Below are 20,378 nucleotides of genomic sequence, written 5' to 3'. Positions count from 1 at the left end.
TCAAAACATGTAAGGGTCCTTGTCTGAGCCCAATAAACAGCATCATTTATCGTAAAGAACACACACGGAACCTGCTTGAGATCATTTTTATGAGCCTCTATGAGGATCTGTGACTTTTCCTACATTATGAGGTTTTCACCTCATTGATTTGTGGTGTTCAGTTCCAGTGTTGGATACAAGGACATGAATTTTCATGTTCCTCTCAGTAAATGAATGATACATTTGGTGATCCATTAACTTCTCATTTGACATTATCATCAGGTCAAAATTAGGGTTTCCAACTGTCTCTTGAAAAACAACATTTAGGAACAAAAGTACGAGACCCATGTTGAGCTTTAAAGGGACGCACTTTGTCCCTTATTTCCGTGAGGATCAAAAATAGTCTGTAAAACATGAAGGCAATCGGGTTCACGGGCCCGGCAATCAACAACTATTCCCCCCTCACAAAAAGGAAAGATATTATTGTTTTTTCTGACATTTAAGAGGCCCTGAATGGTTTCCATTCCATACAGGGTTAGGGTTCATCTCTCCATCTCTCTGTCAATAATTATATTACTGAGTGGCATGCAAGAAAAGAATCCTGAACAGATTAATAGTTATGTGCCAGTAACGTGTCGTCTCTTTATCAGTGATGATCAGGCACAGAAACGTATCAAGGTCAGTGTGTTCCACTTGGACAACTTGTTCTGCTTCCACAGAGCCGCTGGTAATGAAAACTAGCTTAGCTGTCTTTTCCTAGCTTAGCCTGTTAGCCTGACCTCTGCCTGCAGGGCAGCTTCTTCTCTGACTGGATGTTCCCAAGCGGGCTTAATTTGTTCTACATAAGTAACCACATGAGCTAATTTGATTGTATGCATTATCTGCAGCTCAGCACTGCTTCCAATCTACGACTTTCATTGTCTGATACAACTGAACTGGAGGTTTGTTTGATGTTGTAGTCATGTTCAGTCACACATGTGCTCCGGTACTTAAAAGAGTAACACCAAACCTCTGGCTCTGTGTATAAAAAGACATTTTGTTTGGTGAATGTGGAAGTGATATAGATCATTGCAGAATAAAGGCCAGTTATGCTTACTAGGTGTGTCAGTGGGGTAACCAGGTGTCAACAATTTTAGTGACCTGTCCCCGGTTAAAGTTGTCCCTGAACATATTCCCATACCTAATCTTACATATCTCCCCATTAAAATTGGGGAAGAGAAAAAAAAAGTTGCACATAAAATCAAACCCCAGTTATTACGGTAGTCAGTTAAACTAATGTGCTGATGCTACAATTAGAGAGCGTGCATGGCACTCAGAAACAGAATAGAGCTGACCATTTTGGGTTGTTTTTTTGAGAGCAGTTGGAACTCTACCTTGGGTTGGGACTACTAGTTTTGAAACTTCTCATTGGCTCCTCCTTTAATACGCATTGTCAAAAGACATGAACATGTAATTGCCCTTGTTATATGATAATGATAACATTTGATTTTTGACCACCGCACTGAAAATGTCCCATATTTTCATTTCAGAAATCTGGTCACCTTATGTTTCACGAGCTTCAAGCCTCCACAAAAATGTCAACACACTCCAGAAAAGGGGAAAAGCTAGAGTGTTATATGGACACTAGAGCTGTCCCAGATGCTTATTATAAAAAAATTTACCACAAAACAAGTGAGCAACTAGAGAGACATTTTGTAGAACGGCTTGTACTTTGAGACATGGTTATATTGGCTTCAATTTGATGCATCTGTTTACTGTGAGTGAAAAGCATGACTGGAATTTTATTGTGTATTTCCCTGACAGTCAAGTGGCTGAGAAAAGCAAGACGCTGATGTTTTCTGCACTGACAATAACGTTGTAGCATAAACCTTCATAGCATGCCTTGTTTTTTGCAGCCCTGTCCAGATGTGGCAATTAGAAAGCATGAAATCAATTTTTAACAGCATGTAAAATTACTTTTCCCCTGGGATATAAAGACAAGATTGTGTTTTTTAGTTCTTTTTAGTTTTTAAGAAATTAACTAAAAGAAACCAGCTGATTGACAGCGGCAGTTTGATAGGGAAATCCGTTTTCTTTATTTTGTCTTGTCTCTAATTTATTTCTGTTCTTGTACAAACCCTTTCCCACATATTGAATGCAGAAAAATTGAGTAAATTTAAATGGAAACAGGCAGACCACTTCGAGGTTTAAGACTCACTGTGAACATTTTCACTTGCGATAGAAGAAAGTGCAGAGTCATAATCTACAACTGTAATAATGGATTATTTCACTGAAGTAGTCCAGTAAATCGCGAGTCATGCATGCATCTAGTTCATTTTATGCGCTTTCAATTATCTCTCAGTATAAAATATGCAACACTAGCTATATAAACGTGAATGTGCAATGTATCTTTCCAGTGATATCGGACACAAAAGTCAAATGAAAGAAACTGGAGCCATTTAAATGCAGCATGTGTAATTATTAACATAAGAGTACAGGTTCACATTTTTCCAAGTTCATCCCCGAGGCTGTACTACTGCAGATTAGATGTATCAGTTGGGAACTGTCCAAAGGTGCATTTTGATACTTAATGTTTCCATGGGGACTGCAACTTTGGAGAATACGTCTTTAATTAGTTTTTTAAATAATGGCTGCTCCCATGTAGTTCTTGTAGCAACGACTCCTGACATTTTGCATGGCAGTTCACTAATGTGGCACTTAAATGCAGCCGAGCCATCGATGTTATTAGTTCTAGCTGCCCTCCCTTAGTGGGCAAATCTGAAATGGCTGATTTGTAAAAACCTTAAAACAGAGCCCAAGACTTTATCTTTCAATCTGTCTTCTTAAAGACAATGTGTATTTCAGTCAAATTAAAATGAATTTTTAATGCTTAGTGGGAATAGGGGGGTGAAATTCACATTTGTTTTTATGTTATGTTCAACGCAAGTGTGAAAACTATCAGCCACATGAATTTTACAAAGAGCCTGTGTTCTAAGCTCACAGAAGATCAAGGTTGTGCACTTCCCAGACACGAAGAAGCTGCAGGAATTACAACTGTTGCGAATGCACACGCCTCAGTTCATAAAAGAGACATCTGTCATGCAGACGAAAGCCATTAAAATGTAGAAATAGTCTGATATCGCTGTAGTGAAATTTGATCTGGTTCACCTTCAAACCAAATTACCAAACTAATGCTACCGATACTAACTTAGAAATTATATTACACGGTAAAGGTGAATATTAACCTATTCATTTGGACAAACAGGAAACAAAAATGTCCAAGTTATTCATAAAAACTTCATATTCCCTCCTCTCTGCCCTTTCCCTCTGTATCTGGTGCATAACTATACATAATTAGCGCAATGATAAATCAAACTGTGCAGTCTATGCCTATATTGTGATGTTTGAAGTGATGTCTTTTGTTTTGCCTGGTTCAACACTTATTCACACAAGATGGGTGTATGGATATGTTTGTGTGTGTGTGTGTGTGTGTGTGTGTGTGTGCGTTAAGGCAGAAGATGCCGATCATGTTGGTTTGTCGGTAAGCTGCGTAAAAGACTCCAACTTTATGCTCGCCCAGCTTTGTGGTTTCAGAATTAAATAAGCTCTGTCCAGATAGACTGACACTGGACTGTCTGTTTCATTGTCTCTGAGGATATTGTGAGAGATGCCTTGATCAGTGTGAGTGCCACTGTCACGCACTGCAAACCTACTTAAGGGCAAGGAAGTTCCCAGGGATTTCTAAACATTACATTACACTGTTTGAAAAATTGTGTTGACTGCTGTAGCTTTGTGTTTGTGGTCCAGTAGTCCCAAGCGGCAGCAATGTTGAGACACAACAGTACAGACATTTCTAAATTATATCAGCATATGTGATCAAGGTGGTGGGTGACTGTTCAGTGCTCCTTTTTTTTTTTGTGGCTGCATCAGTTACAACGCTATTATCCGCCTGCTCACTTCCTGTACACATTATCTGAGCTTCTCTTGTTATGACAATTTAAAATGTCTGTGATAAAGAAAGTTGTGAAAATAGCCACCATCAGCACTTTACTTGTTTTTGTATTTTAGGAAATATCTGACTCAAGGACTAACCCTAACCCAAAATCCAGGATCCTGGAATATGAATGTCTATCTGTCTGAATTAAAAAGAGTTTTAGAAAATAATTCTTCCAGATTATACAACAAACTAATGCAGGTCAAGATCACACTTTGATTTGTTTTAGGGATTTTGTATAGGCCTTGTCATAGCTCGCCCATACCTCGTATCTGGCTACACAACAAATAAATCATCATGATCACTGCTGGAATGTGACTTTGACAGGATATCAAACATTGCTCATCCATCAGAGAGACAGCCAAAACAACACAAACTGCCCTCCACAGAGGTTTACGGCATAATACATTATCGAAGATTTTTCTCTCCTTTTTTTTTGTTTAACAGAGCTTCTGCGACAATGTAAGGTTCCTTCCACAGTGTGGATATAATGAGAGCCGGCCAAGTTTTTCTCTCAGAGTGCAGGTAGCAGCCTGATTATCATCCTTAGATGACAGGTACAAGAAGGGTAGTTATATTAGAACTATTCCACAGGGGAAAAGAATATCTGCGTAACGCATTTTCAACATTTTGAAAAGTTCATTCATTCTCACAGTCACAGAAACAACAACTATCACTGGTATAATGCAGCTGCAGTACGTGAAAGTGCTGATATTGATTCTATACCTGGATATAAAGCTCTTAAGCAGTCATGTGGAAACATGAAGTCATAATCTGCAACAGGCAGCAATAACTTTCATTTAATGGACAATTCAAATACTTACATACTTCTGTTCAGTCTGTCAGGCTGGTTTACCGCTAGTTTAACAGAAGTATACATATCTGCAGTGTGCATGCAGTGAGTCACACTACTGTAACCTTGAACTTTAGCTGCTCCAAACTCGAGCCTTCAATGTAAACAAGCCTCCTGAAGAAGGGAAGTCTGGCCAGAATGACCTGTCTTTGAAGAATTATCACACACAATGTGTGCTGACTCTCAAGCTGTCCCAATACGTAGCAGGCAGTAGCTTGGTTGCCATGGATACCATTTCAGGTGTTTGGGCTCCATTCTCTGCAGGCACTTTGCACCATGGTCTGATGACTTCTGGGTCTGTTTGTGTGTGTTTGTGCATGAGTGTGCATGTGCACTGATGTGGGAGTGTGTCCATGTACCCAGCGTACCGATGCTGACTGTGAGCAGAATTATGAAAGCTTCTCTTCTGCCACGCCACCTCTTCATCTTTTCTCTTCCCCTCTCTTCTTTTATCACCTTCTTCCTAGATTTTCATGTCACTAGTCCTCCCATTGTTTCTTCACTTGCCTTTTTCTAAACTCTCACCATTCCCATCCTTATCTCTCCCACAGATAAATAGACCGATAGTCTTGAGGGTAGTAGGTCACAATTGGACAGCCTAGTTTCACCCAGCAGCCCACTTGTCAAGTGCTCAGTGCACCCATGGTGCAAGACGGATGGGACCAGGAGACAGAAAGGGACAGAGACAGAGAATAAGAATCAGAGAGAAAGACAGGGGCAAAGAAAAAAAATCATGAGAAAAACAAAAGCAGGCTGTAAAGGCTTTGTGTTGATTTCTAGTTGTCTGTGATAATCTGATATCACAGACTGGATGGAATTACAGGAAAAAGCTGTTACAGTAATTCCTGCTGCCTGATATCTTGAAGGCTGTGAGTTATGTTCTGTGCACTCAGGAGGGATTCACTCCAGATTGCACAAACAGCCGGCCTGTTCAGCCAGCCAGTCCGCCCCAGGCAATATTTAGATATCACTTGTTGAAGGTTGGGCAGCATGGTGGCATACCGGTTAGCGCTGTTGCCCCACAACAAGAAGGTCGCAGCTTTGGGCCTTTCTGTGTGGAGTTTGCACGTTCATCCTGTGCTTGAGTGGGTTTCCTCCGGTTACTCCGATTTCCTGATTTCCGATTTCTTCATGTTTAGGTTAACCGGTGACTCTAAATTGGCCGTAGGACTGAGTGTGAGTGTGAGTGATTGTTGGTCTCTGTCTGTCTCTGTGTGTTGGCCCTGTGATGGACTGGCAGCCTGTCCAGGGTGACCCCACACTCGCCCAATAAGAGCTGGGATTGGCTCCAGCAACCCCCGTGACTCGGAAATGGATAAGCGGTAGAAGATGAATGAATTTTTGAAGGTGTAATTCATACATTGACTTTCTTAAAGCTCTACACAAATAATTTATGATAAGAATCTCTCTCACATATTTCTTTGTCAAGGTCTGACTCAGCGTACACAGCTTCAACATTCAACAAGAACTTTGCATGACACACTTTGGCGACTGACCCTGATAAAATTTATTTCACAAAAGAGATTTGGCCAACCATAATCTTGAGGAGCTCAACTTCTTTTTGCTGTGCTTTTGAAAAGGAGGGCTTTCTCCATGACCACATCAGCAGTAGATAAACTAGATTTTAACACAAAACCAAGTTAAGAGTTTCTTATCATTGTATGGGCGTGACCACAGACACCTTTTAATATGATTTTGTCCCAGGGTCCCTCACCTGGTATGTTACTTGTCGATATTTCTAAGTTAGACCTGCTCTAGTTATAAGTGAACTATCACTTAATCAGTGCTCTTAAAGGATAAACACTCTCTAAAGAACTCCAAAACACTTAGGCATTTTATACTAAGCATTCATATTTTTCATCATGGAGAACAGCAATTCATGTACCAAAGTTCATACAAACTGAACACACAAAACTGTGGCAGGTGGCAGCAGGCAAAGAGACATGCAAAGAAATAACACGTCAAAACATGTCTTCCTTTGGTTTGACTGTGTGCTTCTTCTGAGACATTGGAAAGTGGATCTCTATCTCTTCCATCCCATATTAACAATCACTGCTTAAAACACTAATGTCATCGTCCACCAAGCATTCAAACTCCACATAGAGGGAAAAAAAGCTTTCATCCCTTTGTCCGGCTGTGAAAAAAAAAAAAAAAAAAACCATCCCTGAGTCATATCCACAGCCCTTGCATTTAAATATACACCTTTTGTAGGTGCAGCAAAACAATGCAGTATTAGCACTACAAGAGCCAACCTCCTCATCACTCCCTCGCCACCTTCCTCCACACTACAACCTCACAATGAATCGAGAAATGTTCAAGAATTTAAAAGAAAAAGGTAGAAATTACATAATGAAAAGATAAATAAATGAAAGTCAGCGCTGAACCCCTTTTCCTCTCACTGCCAAATAAAGTTCCAAATGAAAAGGAAAAAATAGATCTTATCTATTATTACATAAACATCACACTGGCTCTTCTCAGCTTCAGATTTACTTCAACTTCAAAAGTACTAAAGGGACTGTGATGCCACACGAAGTATGTTGCTGCCTGTAATTTCACCGTATGGACATGCTTATCAGGAGTACAACAGTCACAGCAAAACTGCGCTGAGTGAAATATTTACATGATGAAATCTGCATCAGCTCCCTTATCATCAGACCTAGTATGAAAGAGTAAGCACATCGCTGAAGGCAGGAAAGGACTCAGGCAAGGATATACAGAAAGATACGGAACGTTCAAGCATGTCTAGCACAGTAAAACAGTACCAGTAACTAACACACACACACACACACACACACAGATTTATAATGGAGTGCTCACCTTCATGGCGCATCCCTCTGTTGCTCGTCCACTATGAAGCACATGTGCTTTTCTGGGTGTGGGCAATGAGGGAAGCACAAACTGTGTGTCTGTGGCTTAGCTGTAAAATATATCTCTTCCCCTCAAAGGGGAGGAGAGTCTGTCAGTCCCCACAGCAGAATGTGTGTGATGGTGCTTGTAAATGCACGTGTATGAGATGAGTGCAAGTGGGTGTGTGTGTGTGTGTTGGAGAGGAAAAGTGCTGCTGCCTTTAATCTTTCCTGCTGTTGTATGAATGAAAACTAACAAAAAAGGAGACACACCTAAGTCCATGTACCATGATGCTATTTGCCTCTCTCTCTCTCTCTCTCTCTCTCTCTCTCTCTCTCTCTCTCTCTCTCTCTCTCTCTCTCTCTCTCTCGCTCTACCTATCTATCTATCTATGTATCCATCTATTTATCTTGCAATCAATCTTGCTTTCCTGCCTTTGTGGTTCCTGTCCTTCTATTTTTCCCTTCTCCTCGCTGTCTCACTTTCTCCTCTCCTCTCGCCTCACAGTATCATGTGTTTGTCCACCTCCTTCTCCTTCTCCTGCTCTCCCTCCCTCCCTCCTTCCCTCAATATCTCTCCACCCTCTCAGTCTAATAGAAAGCTCACATTTCTCAGTTCTCCCACACAGACAAAGAAGGAGGCAGGACATTTCCAGGCAAACATCTTGTTGCTGTTGACTCAGGGAAATGGAGCAAATAGCAGGTAAATATCGAAGGTACACAATCATATTGGCATATTAATTACATGAAATAAATGATTATATCACCTGACATCTACATCCTTACTTACTATTTAGTTTTACTCTCTTCGGCTCTGTTTGATCAGGTGATGCAGTTGGCAAGCTCGCATCAATCCACCCACTAATGCATCCTATTTGCTATCCCTATTTCCAACACACGCTGCGTCGTATTTCAAGTGCAAATGTCAGTGTGAGTGAGTTTAGCGGAATCAAGCACATGTATCACAAAGAACTTCTTTAGGGTCGGCTTCACATGTTTTACTATGCTATGGCAAGCCCAGCGGCACATTGAAATGTGGTGCAACCTCCAATTAGACTCAGAGTAGGGGCAGTAAATCTCTTCAAGTCTCTCTGCCCTGCAGCTGTGTACTGACAGGGAAGAGCCGAGGGAGGGAGCTGTCACACTTCACAAAGCAGGGAAGAGAAGAGAAGAGGTGTTCTTCAATTATGGTGGTACAACTATAAACTGTGAAATAGATTCAGGCCGGCAGATGTTTTGACGTAAAATCATCTGTATTAATGACAGCTGTTAAATTTGCTTTAAACGATCGTCTGAGTAAAATGAGGCCAATATTGACACAGTTAAGCAATGACTGAAAAGATGAGAAGAGAATATCAGACGATGGAGCTGTGAAAAGAAGACAAAGCAAATGTCTTTTCATTGTTAAAGCCACTGTAAATACTTTGTTTTACTGCGCCCAGCCAACCTCCATAAATCATGTGTGAGGATATCTTAACAACATCGTCAGTAGGGGGGGGATCTTTTACTATCTCACAATTTGATTTGACTCCAATTTTGGGTCTACGATTCAATTCCAAATCGATTTGATTCAAAATGGTTTGATTCATAATGACTTCTGCTCCAATCTATAGGTGTGTCTTTTTCACATTTATTAAGTTTGAAACATGCATCGGATAGAATTGTTGCATAAATTGCTGCATAAAAGCAATATGACATATTTCTTAAGTAACAAAAATAAAAGTGTCTCTTCATAAAAAAGGGTTAGGGTTATGGTTATCATGAAAAACCAGAATTAATTATAAACACGGAACAATACTAAACTGGTTGACATTTTACATAAACATCTTTTTGGGTTTTTGTTTTTTTTTTTTTTCAGAGTAAAAAGGAACGTATCTGTTGGGAAAATGCTCCGAGGAGACTAGACCAGACTAGAACAGAGACAGGACCTCCCCAGAGACTACACCAGAGCTTACTAGACTAGAGACTAGACTAATAATGCACGCTCCCCACCAGAGATTGGTGGAAAACCAAAGAGCATGGGGATGGAAGAAATTAATAGGTTTACAGTGGATTTTATATTTCCACCAAAGTTGTGGAATATATGTTTCATTGTTTTATTATGTTTTTGCGTAAATGTGTGGAAGCATTAAAGTTTTCAGTTATAACTGAAGAAATCGTCTATGTTTCATTTCTTAAAACACTGAGGGTTAAATTTGAGTAAAATGCTAAAAGTGGAATTCTCAAAAATTAAAAACTTGAAAAATTTCAACGGAATTTTGGAAAAAATAAAGCAGATTTTATAGTACTCTAGGTAAAAACCAAAATGAGTCCAAGGCATTGCCTTCAACAAGGACGGGGCCAGTTGAATCTCTCTTTCCTCCATTATTGTAGTTTCCTCCTTGTTTTGGTGCAGAACCGGGTCTGTGGTGACGTCAGGATGCCCTGCATACAAAATGGAGGCAGGCAGTCTGCAGATTTGCTTTATTTTATTGCTTTTAATCGATTTTGGGACATTTTAAATCAATTCAGAATCGTCGTAAGTGAGAATAGCGATTCTTGTATGAAGCGATTTTTTTTGGCACACCACTAATTCAAACTCTATATAACTATATTCAAACTCCTTGTAAATCTTAGACCACACGGTCTTAACAGGTTTTTAAACTTAAGAGCAAGAACAGAAAAAAATTAATCAAGTCAGCAATCAAGATCTCCAAGCAGCTCTGAAGTCCTTTATGTGATTTCAGGTGGTAAAGGCTACAGTCTGCTTACAGGTCTTGGAAAGCAGCCTTTCGCTGTATGGGTGCAATAACTGATTCATTTGAAGTGTTGTCACTTGAGTCAATATTGGTTCAAGTTTCCAAATGTTCCCGTTAAAATGTTTCCTTCTCACCTCTTTTTGACAAATTCAATTTACACCAGAGTTGCCAGGACATGTGGGATGGATGGACATGCACTATATATATTTATAACTGTGACAGCAGAGATGGGTTTGCAGTTTAGTCTGGTAGGATTCAGGCAACAGAAGATACATTTGTGAGCAACATACTTCCCAAATACATAAATTAATGCCACGGTGGATTTACGAGCATAACTCTCTCAATCTCACAGCTTTCACATCTAATGTTTAATTCTTCTGGTTGAATAATGTATGACATGAATACGTATAAATATATTGGCTGTAGCAGTTGGTCATTTCTCTGAACCTGATTAATTATTTGATGTCAGCAGTCAACATTTGACTGGCTCAGCAGGATTTCATTTAGTATGACTCTGAAGGCTCTCTCTCTATGTGTGTGTGTCTTTGGGCCATAGCAGATAAGATTTCATTAAAAGGGGGTATTGGGTCATAATCGTGGCAAATATTCAGTATCAGGGATATTTTAATTGTAGTTATAAAGTACATAAATGTTTGATGAATCCTGATCTTTAAAAATCATGATGATATTCTCAGGATGTGTCAGTTACTTTATACAACATTTTTTGTAATTGTTACAGTATCATCTTTTGTCTCCATAATCTAGCTATAGAAAGTTGGGTAGTCCGTTGTTGCCTTGCACTGCAGATCTTTGGATTTTTAGCTGACCTGGCTCAGCAACAAAGAGCTATAGCCTCACTTTGTCTGAAACTGACAATTTGCTTTGTGGTTCAGGTCATTTGCAACAGTCTTCAGCAATCAATTCTTGTTTCATTTGCTGTGTAAGGTCTGGGGGGGCTGTCAGATGCTTGGCTTCATAAGAAAAGGTCAACCTGCTGCTTCTCCCTGCTGTACTCTCTGATGTCCACTGAATTGACAGCTTTATATTTCAGACATTTTGGACACTTAAGTAAAACTGTGAAACTCCAACATGTATTGCAAAATTTGTGTTGTCTATAGCTTGTGTCCCTGGTTTCTATGTGCTTTACTGTCAAAATGTGACATTTGCACAAGAAACAACACCTGCTGCTTGATGTGAATTCACTTTGTATCTCTCCCTCCAATAGATGGTGATTTATAACTGATACTTCTCTGGCTTTTTATTTATCACGTTACTGCAGGATCTCAGAGGTGAAGAAAAAATCCAGACAGAGGGATTTTACTCTTTCAAAGTTTTCAAGAAGTTAGAAGATTAGAAGATTAGAAGAACTAATTTCTTTTAAATTCTGTAATTCCAAATGAAGTGTTGAAAGAAATCTGTGCTGCTTACTGCTAATTTGAGTGAGAAGACATACAGTACTGTGAGTGAACTCATTATCTTCAGAAAGTAGTAAAGTGACCAAAGTTTTGTTTAGAAATTTCCAAAACTTTCACACACCAGAGCTGCCTGAGTCACCATGCAAGACTCAAGCTTAACTATTGTGATGAATGTTGATGTGATGAGCTAAAGAAAACGTCTTTGTGATGAAGATGACTATTCACAGAATTCACACACATTATTCTCATAGAAATTATTTTGTATTATAATGGTTTACACAGCTCTGATGCCAGTTTATTTCTAGGCTTGAGAAAAACCACAAAGACTCCTCCAGGTAGTCAGCAGTCTGGTCTCCAGTGCAGATTTAAAATCCTTCACCCCAGCTGAGTATTATGGTCTTTCATGGATCGCCACACATTTATCATGAAAGAAGGTGTTGGGAGAGTTTGTCTGTTGAGACATAAGACACATCTATTAGATGTTTTCCATATGCTCTGAGATAATTGTCTGGTATACAGTGACTGCTGAATATCAGAACTCTGAGAGATTTATTGGCAGTGCGAATTATAAGATGTTGTGAAAACGCTGAACTACATCTAACAGGGTTTAATGCCGTTTTTGATTCCCTTTTATGACTACACAAAAGGCTGATAAATGACAGGATTCTACAATTTTACATTGCATTTTTGTATTTATTGATTGGAAACATAGTTTAGATGGCCATATTTCTAAAATAAGAACCAGGTAGATTTCCAGTTCATCAATTAATATATAATGAGAGTATCCAATGATTTTAAGTGTAGTCAAGCTTTTGTGCATTCTGACTGAGGCTCTCGCTGTCATGTTCCACTACGAAAACCACCCACAGCATTTCTACTGACTAGCTACAAGACCAGCATCATGCATGAAGATACAATTGCTGTCAGTATTGACAATTTGAAATTTGACCTGTTCACCTGATTTTCCAATTTACGACAGCTTACAACAGCAAACAAAATGCTGCATTTCAATGTTTGTGCAGCAAACCAGAACTTTTTTCTGATATCTACTTTACATCTGCTTCACATTTCTGAACAGTGAGACTATAGAGCAGTTTTCACTTTTAAAACCATGAGCTGCAAATGGTTTGCCTGTCAAATTAAATTCCAAGATATAAAGGAGGCTGGAAGGAATATTAAACTGGTTTCTGAAATGCCAGCATTAAAGATCCCTGTGTAATATCGGGTCTGAGCTCAGAGCTCAGCATGTAAAGGCAGGCAGCTCCCTGATCTCACTTCTTCAACAAAATAACCTTTCCCTCTAAAGGTTTGCTCACATAAACTTACTCCAATGAGTTTCCGCTAAGGAAAAAGAATTGGTGTGACAACCATAAATCTGTGGCTGTGTGTGTGCATGCGTGTGAAAGAGATAGGTAACTAGTTAGAGATGTCACACAAGAAAGAAACTGATTACAGGAATAAAAAAGAAAACAATGAGAGTATTGTGATGAGTGGGCATTAAAGATTTTATTCATTATAGCTGTTTGTACAAAACATACTTTGCTGACAGTCTCATAGCCAGATGTGGCTACTGAAATAGGAATTTATCACCGCTGGAGGTCATACAGTTAGGTTTTTTTATATTTGGAAATAGCTCCCTCTGCTGGTGATGGGATCTAAGAAAGTATAGCCCCAATATCTACACACATTATTGCAAATTATACAAGCATTTTATAATGAAAAGTGAAATGTGCACTGATTTTTCATAAAAAATCATAGTTAATGGAAAGACATGGTGAGCAAAAACACGCTCTGACATTATTTTATCTAAATTGGGTGTAATTGCAGATACCCCTTTAAATATATAATGCTCAGAAAGAGCAGCTCACAAAGAAAAGATAATACATTTTCAATATTGGACTTTTACTTTATATTCTACCTTACTACCTGATCCTTACTGTCAGTAACAGTTCATTTTCAAAGCATTATTTACTTTAGATGCAGTTCTGATTACAGCAAGGCCAAAAAAAAGTAATCCATATGCACGCAAATTAGATAACATCAACATAAGTGGTATACAGAATGACCATGCTGATGATGCAAGCAAGCACTGAGCAAATCACCCATTACTGACTCCAGCTACAGACTGTTCGCTGTGTGCCTTTTGGAAAAAGGAAACTATATATTTACAGGCAAGAGCAAAACCTACAGAAAAATACTTAGTATATTATGCTAATGTCAACCACAGAAAAACATTTCACATTTACAGTGAACGAAGCTTGAAGCAAATCTGGGTGCCTTACGTAAAGTTGCTGCAGAAGTGAAGCTGCACTTGAGCCAAGCTGTCAAAAGGGAGCCAAAACACCCCAACTGCCTGTTTAATTGATGACAGCGAGCATCTGGCAAAAGGTATCCTCAAGGATGGAGATTTTTTTTCTGACCATAAAATGTCCCTTCTCCTTGTGTTAGTTTGGTGCTATCTTTGAAACTTGGGTGAAAAGGCAGCCAAACATTAATCAGCGACTCCAGGCACCGGTGTGTGTCACCCTTTATCATTCTCTGGCTGTCTTCTATCTGCCACCACACAGTATCCTCTCTAATGAGTATACGGAGCAACATCCCTAATTAACCAGTCACACTGTTCCGAGGAACATTTTCATTGTGACAGATATCATGTCTGCTTGGGAGGAAGAAAGGAGACTTTATCTCTCATTTCTAAGACCAAAGGAAGACACAGGGGATTCTTATGAAAGATCAGAGCTGTCTAACTATGAAGACGCTGCTTTACCGCTCAGCTACAGTTAGAGCACAATCTCAAGGTGAGCATTTTCTGCTTTTGAATACAAATCAAATCATCAATCAAAAATGAATGGAAGAGAAATGTTTGAAAACATTTTCCTCTTCGACTTAAAAAGCCTGTGCTGCTTTGAAAGTGGAGACAAAGCCCTAAGTCTTTCCCAGATATATGTAACAGCAGCCAACAGCTTTGTGCAGCTTAGAGGAAATCTCTGTAGAAGACAGTAGCTTTAAAGAGAGTGTGGTTTCTCCATGGTCCTTAATCAAAGGGATTTGTAAAAGTTTGAGGCACAGGATATCACTTAGATTTTTTGTGAAGCTGATGTATAACTTAAGCGATTTAACTTTTGAACTGCAGGCTTTCCTGTTTAACATGTCATTTTATTACACTTGCTAACCTTGCTGGCGTTGCTCCAACAGATTAGCGAGGCATGCAAGTTTAGCTCAGGATGAGTTTCCCAAGGTCAGGTGTATTCTTGGATGGCTCTTCCAGGGGGCCCATCCCTATTTTAGAGTATGGCAAACAGCAGTTTATAAAGTGGATAGTAGCAGAGTAAATCAAGGGCCAAGATTATGAGTATATTATAAGTATTGGATTTCACAAAATATCATCAGAACTAATAATTCATACTATTAATATCATAACATACAAAATAATATAAAATAATGCTAAAATCCTCATCCCTCATTTTCAGTTTGAATGGACGAATTCTGAGTAACTGTTTGTCCTCATCATGGTGTTCCTTAGTCTCCAAGGTGAAATAAACTTTTTGGAAGAGCTTGTTAGGTAAGTGAACCTCAGGGCCTTGTAGGGTTTCCAGTATTGTTATTGATTGGGATTTAATCTCCAGCACAGTCACTGTGAAATTGAAAATGCATTCAGCGTGGGGAGCCAGCTCCACTTTGAGCTGCCAGCCCTTAAAATTCAACTGCAAGGTTTCAGCGTTTTTGATCCAGACTTAGCCATGCGACTGTCAACTGCTGCCTCCTCTACCTCCATCTAAGTCCATCTTTGGAGCAAAACTCTTTCGATCTGATAGCTTCTGTAACGGAAGCTTTCATTTCATACTTGTCTCAGTCAGTGTAATTAGCATCTGAAAGCAAGCATGTTAGGTAATGAGTACCATTATTGAGCTGCAAAGAGCGATGATTACAGAACGATGCTAACATAACAATGTAGTTAGCATACAGCCATTGAAGAGAGTCCTGATGGTATTACATTTACTTAGCCTGTCTTGAAAAGCAACCATAGTACCCACACTGCAAATGAGTTCAAAAGGATGAGTGACAAAAGAAGATATGGAAGTGAATTTAAAAAAAAAAATGCTTGGATGGTTCCTGCTTAAAACTTGCAACACTAGAACACTGGCGCTGAATTGACTTTTAAAAGGCTGATAGACTGCACAAGAATAATCATCTTACTGGTGTATGGAACCTCAAGCTGCATCACCTGGGTCTGCTACTAAATAAGCTGTCAGAAGACACTGGCCTGTAAAATGTATGGCAGTCATACGGTGCGCAGGGTGATGTGATGCTAAATGTCAGCGTTTGATGCAGCCTCTCTGTGGACAGTTTCTATTACCATTGTACCACAGAGCTAAAACCACCATGACTGGCTGATGACCCGAATTTCTCTCACAACAATCAAACAGACCAGTGGTTGTAGCCACTAGTCCATGTCAGGTCCTCCATGTATTTTTTATCTACAGTATGAATTGATCTTATTTATACTGTTGTCAGTTACACCATGTACTATTCTTCTGTAACAAATTATTGTCTGGTATGTGACCACAAATCATAAAATGCTGTGGTAATGAACCTGAATTGAATAGAGTAAATAAATCAGAAATCATTATGCGATACAACTGCTCCTGTGTTATGTGTCATGTTTCCAAAGCCTGGTTACATGTCTAGATTTCAAGCTTGAGGAGGCAAATGTTCAGACTCACAGAGTTAAGACAGAGCACTTTGGTGCTTGTCTGCTTTTTATCACTTTAGTTCAGATTTAATGAGAACCATGACTGACTCAGAGTTTGACATGGTGCAGCCAAACTTGTGACTTGTACTACATTGACTTGACAGCAGAGCTAAATATGCCCGAAGCTTCCACCAAAATCAATTCCATGTACATTGAAAAAAAACTAGCTGGCAATGAAACAGATTCTGATTCTGATGACCAGTTCCATGTTTCATTCTCTTCCTAATTAATCCCTGGTTTTCATTGGTGTTTGCAGGGTAATGCTGTATCGTGTTCCTGTATAAACACGACTGGAATAACATGATCAATCACTGTGAGGTTCAAATTCTCGGACAACTCATGCATTCATGGTCTCTGACTTTCTTGCTCCACTGCTGATGCTGCCCACGCATCCTGGGCATTAGATGTTTCCATAAAATCATTTATCATCAATATAGCAGCGAGTGTCTGGGTGCATGTTTACGCCTCTTTCTCAATGAGCGTGCCTCGGTATGGAGATTAACGGCAAAAATGTCATGTCTGTCTGCAGGGTTGTCTGAAAAATTGTGTGTCTGTGTGTGTGGCTTGGTGCCTGCAAAAACTCATTTACAGTATGTGCACATTTAAGTGTGTGCGCACTTAATGTGTGTGCGTGTTGGTCTGCAGAAAGGGGACAGGCTGATTCATCATCCTAGTATGTTTTGCAGACAAGCATAGAAAGCAGCAATGTGGACGTGGCACTGTTCCCTTTAAGCATCAAATATTCAACACACCTTTTCTATTCCTTCCCCAACATCAAATCTCTACTCCTAATCTGCCTGTCGAATGCTGATACTGTTTATCTGCGAACAGTCTGCCAAAGACCTCATAACTCCCCTCTAATAGAAAACAAAAGTGACTGTTGAATAGCAGCAGACACGAAAGGAAGGCACATTTTTGCTGAGCCTAAAATGAAAGACAGCTTGTTCCTCCAGCAGAAAAGGGAGCTCCAATAGCATGCATCATTTAGAGACAGTGAACAGTATGTCTCATTCAAATAGAGGTTTTCAGCTGAAATTCCTCACCCTGGTTCTCTCATGTGTGATTCCACAATTACAATTTATTCATAAAAAACAAAGCCTAGAGGGATAAATAAGTACAAAATAACTATTTTAGTTAGAACATGTTGGCTGCAACACAAACAAGACATCGGCTTGTCATTTCATCTGATCCTGTGTCACTAGCCTTTAATTAAACGGTTTAGTATTTTGTCACAAACTAATTTGTATCTTTTTCACATTTTAACGTAACCACTGAGGACTCATTTCCCTAGCTCCCTGATTTTTGTCACAGCAGTTCAGTCAATCCCCATCAGTTTTGTCAGAGCCCATCTTTAGTATCCAGAACTTACGTGTTCCAGCTTGTCCCTCCTGCGAAGCCAGACGCTGGCTGAATAGTCCTGTTGTTGCACCGCTGTTATTATGGAACTTGCTGGAATTCCAGAGGCCGGAGCACCAAACCCTAACCCCTGACCCTTTAGGTCCTGGCCAGCCATTGGCCCTCGGATCCCTCGTAGCTCCATGTAGCTAAACAGTTGGGTGGTTGGTGCAGTTTCAATCTTGAAAAAAAAAAAGCTCAACTTGTTAATCTCCTGTTGGTATCAGAGGAAAATCTTCCTGTTGGGATGCATTGTATACAATTATTGTGTCTGTACATTTTATTTCCTTTAAATATTCATGAATTCATCTTCAACTGCTTATCTGTTTCCGGGTCGCAGGGGTTGCTGGAGCCAATCCCAGCTCACACTGGGCGAGCGCTCCTTTAATGATGTATGTACATATTATTATCCAGCAAAGGCTGGTGTATTGTGCAGCAGTTTGTTGAAAGCATTTGGCTCCAGGAGATTTTCTTCAATGACGATGTTGAGAATAGTAAAAAAAAAAAATCAGGAAAAAAGCTTTTCACATAGCCGAAACATAAAAACGCAAGATTTGAGTTTGAAGCTTCACATTCCTCAAACGCATCACCAAATAGCTTTCATTATCATCATACCCGTGTAGTCATTAAGTGGGAGCATCTTTGTCTTCACCAGTATTGGAAAATTTGCTCAGGCTGTAGGAAATCCTCCTCCAATGTGCATCCAGAAAGCAGTGCCTCGCCCTCTTATCACAGCTAATCAGAGAGCTTTCAGACTCAGCTCTCAGCAGACCAGGGACTCCGACGACTCTGACCAGGACTTCCACCGGTTCAGGCATACCCAGCGTAAGAGCATATGTGTAAGGGAGAGGAGGAGAGAGGAGAGAGGGGAAGGAGGGGTGGAGAAACTCAGAGAGAGGGGATGGAGAGAGTTCTCGTGATGCTGATGCAGCGACACAGAGGAAGGAAAGACCCTCATGTGAAATACCAGTGCATCCATGACAGCATAAAAAGACACACTCATAAATGTATCTCTCCTTACCGCTTTTTTCCCACATTGTCACTCTTTCTCTCACTCATGTTCCTTTCCGCCTCCTCCCTTTCGGGACTGTCTCCCTCTCACAATATCACCTTTCTCCTCCGACTACATGTGGCCAGCTCTGCCACGTACACACTTGTTTGCTGCCTCCGTGTGAAGCCATGGTGTCTTTATTGCTCTCAGTGGATTCCCAAGATTTCCAACTCAATAATGAAAGTTTTTTTCTGGACTCCTGCAGTGCTGTGCTCTCCTATGACTCTGTGGACAGGGTGCTGTATGTGGCTACACATGTGCACCTCTGACTACAGACACACACACAGTTTGGCACATCACAGCAGAGTGGTGCAGTGAGGCTGCAGTACCTCTCTTCCCTTACCTTGGCTTGCCTCGGTTTTCCAGAGAAGCAACAGAGCTTAAAACATTTGATTGTCTTAAAGCTAGCACGTGGGCAATACCACCCAACCCAAGTTATATACATGTGCACACACATATACATGGGCCTGCACACACACATACATACGTATCCATGAACTAAATTAAATGAAACTTAATTTCATTAAGGCAAATAGCAAGCAGCCAGTGCACAATTCATTTTAATTGATGTCTCCACTCCCAGCTACGGCTGCTAGACCTCTGACTCTCACAGATTATATAATTACAAAATAATAGAAATGGTTTAAACAAAGACATTTCATATGTTTTCGACAAACACATTTTCGATTAGGCTTGCGCTGCAAAAGAATCTCAGTTCATGTAAAAATTCCAATTTCCTATAATTCTGTCCTGTTGTATTCCAATCACATTTCTCTCTGATAACAGAGTGCACTGTATCAGTAACAATCAGTGGAGACACCAGCTGAATACTGAACACTGATGTTAATGATGGAACTTGGCTGAACATGGGCCAACTCAACCTAGAAGAACTACAGTGCCAAGAGACTTCCAAGTTCAGACCCAGCAGAAAACATTTTGTGCTAAATGTCAAAAGCCCTCATTTATCCCAATTTATAGACCAATACCAGACTGCAATAATTATGCATAATGCACTTTGTATACAATTACACTTTGTGTCAAAATAGTATTGTGCAATGCACCACAATGCAAAGCAGACTGTATAGAAATTACATCGTGATAAACCTCAAACAACACAACAGACCATTCAACATGATGCAATGCGGCCAAACGCAGCAGAGTAGTGCATCAAGAGCACACGGCATGTCTGACTTAAAGCGCATGCTATGAAAGTATAACTCAGTGTTGCTCTGTGACAAAAGCAATGAATAACATTTTCCCTCCAAGATATATTTTCCTCCTGAACAAGAGATCTGAGTTAAAGTTTTAATCTGTGAAAATTGTTTGTCAGAGGCTCAAGATTATTATTGCTTGTAATATCAAGTCTAAAAGTATA

At 39.8% G+C, this 20,378-nt stretch overlaps 1 protein-coding gene across 1 annotated transcript in view; it reads right to left on the bottom strand.

Annotated features, from left to right (window-relative positions):
- Positions 1-7,877, bottom strand: part of LOC115055565 (inactive phospholipase D5-like) — a 39,175-nt gene extending 31,298 nt beyond the window's left edge. The window contains exon 1 of the mRNA XM_029521474.1: positions 7,623-7,877. Within this exon, the coding sequence (XP_029377334.1) occupies positions 7,623-7,628 (6 nt within the window). The 5' untranslated portion in view covers positions 7,629-7,877. The remainder of the gene's footprint in view (positions 1-7,622) is intronic.
- Positions 7,878-20,378: the final 12,501 nt, after the last annotated feature.

The sequence above is a fragment of the Echeneis naucrates genome, chromosome 15 (genome assembly GCF_900963305.1).
Source record: "Echeneis naucrates chromosome 15, fEcheNa1.1, whole genome shotgun sequence".
NCBI lineage: Eukaryota > Metazoa > Chordata > Actinopteri > Carangiformes > Echeneidae > Echeneis > Echeneis naucrates.
Note: the sequence above shows the minus strand (reverse complement) of the source record. Positions and strands in the feature narration are given on the sequence as shown.